This window comes from Eimeria mitis, genomic scaffold (genome assembly GCF_000499745.2).
Source record: "Eimeria mitis Houghton genomic scaffold, Emh_scaff6492, whole genome shotgun sequence".
Classification (NCBI taxonomy): domain Eukaryota; phylum Apicomplexa; class Conoidasida; order Eucoccidiorida; family Eimeriidae; genus Eimeria; species Eimeria mitis.
Window position 1 is genome coordinate 1,649 of NW_013574649.1, and position 724 is coordinate 2,372.

Sequence of the window (724 nt, forward strand, 5' to 3'; positions counted from 1 at the left end):
TCTGCTTCGTCGTTTTCCTGCTGCATATCGCGTATTCTGTCTTCGAATTCTTTTTTCTGTAGTTGCTGCTGCTGCTGCTGCTGCAGCAGCAGCTGCTGCTGCTGCTTCTGCTTGCTAGGTTTATAAGATATGGGGGTGTTATAGACTGTCTGCTGCTGCTGCCGCGGGGTGTAGGGGTTCGGCAGCAGCTTTCTCAGGTGGGCCCCGAGCTCCTCTTTATCCCCGCTGCTGCTGCTGCTGCTGCTGCTGCTGCTGCTGCTGCTGCTGCTGCTGCTGCTGGGTTGCTGCTGCTGGTACTGCACGCATGTCTGCAGCACTGGGTAGGATACACAAAGAGCTTCGATTGCATCGACAAGCAAAGAAGGAGACAGAGCAGCAACACCAGAACACAACAAACCCTCACCTGCACAGCAGCAGCAGCAGCAGCAGCAGCAGCAGCAGCAGCAGCAACAGCAGTTGGAGCAGCAGAAAAGGCGGTTCGGATGGCAGCAGCAGCAGCACCAGTTGGAACAGCAGCAGCAGCAGCAGCTGTCACTGCAGCAATTGCAGCAGCAGCAACAAACCCAGCAGCAGCAGCAGCAGCAAGCCCAGCAGCAGCAGCAGCACCAAACCCAGCAGCAGCAGCAGCAGCAAACCCAGCAGCAGCACCAAACCCAGCAGCAGCAACTCCAAGTGGCTCAGTGCAGCGTCTGTTAGCCTGCAACAAACCCTAAACCCTAAACCC

The 724-nt window shown here is 57.0% G+C and overlaps 1 protein-coding gene across 1 annotated transcript in view; it reads right to left on the minus strand.

The window, feature by feature from the left end:
- Window positions 1-724, minus strand: part of EMH_0087760 (uncharacterized protein) — a gene marked incomplete at both ends in the record, with an annotated part of 1,753 nt that overhangs the window by 307 nt on the left and 722 nt on the right. Inside the window, one exon of the mRNA XM_013501195.1 lies at window positions 1-403. Coding sequence (XP_013356649.1) covers window positions 1-403 — 403 coding nt within the window. The remainder of the gene's footprint in view (window positions 404-724) is intronic.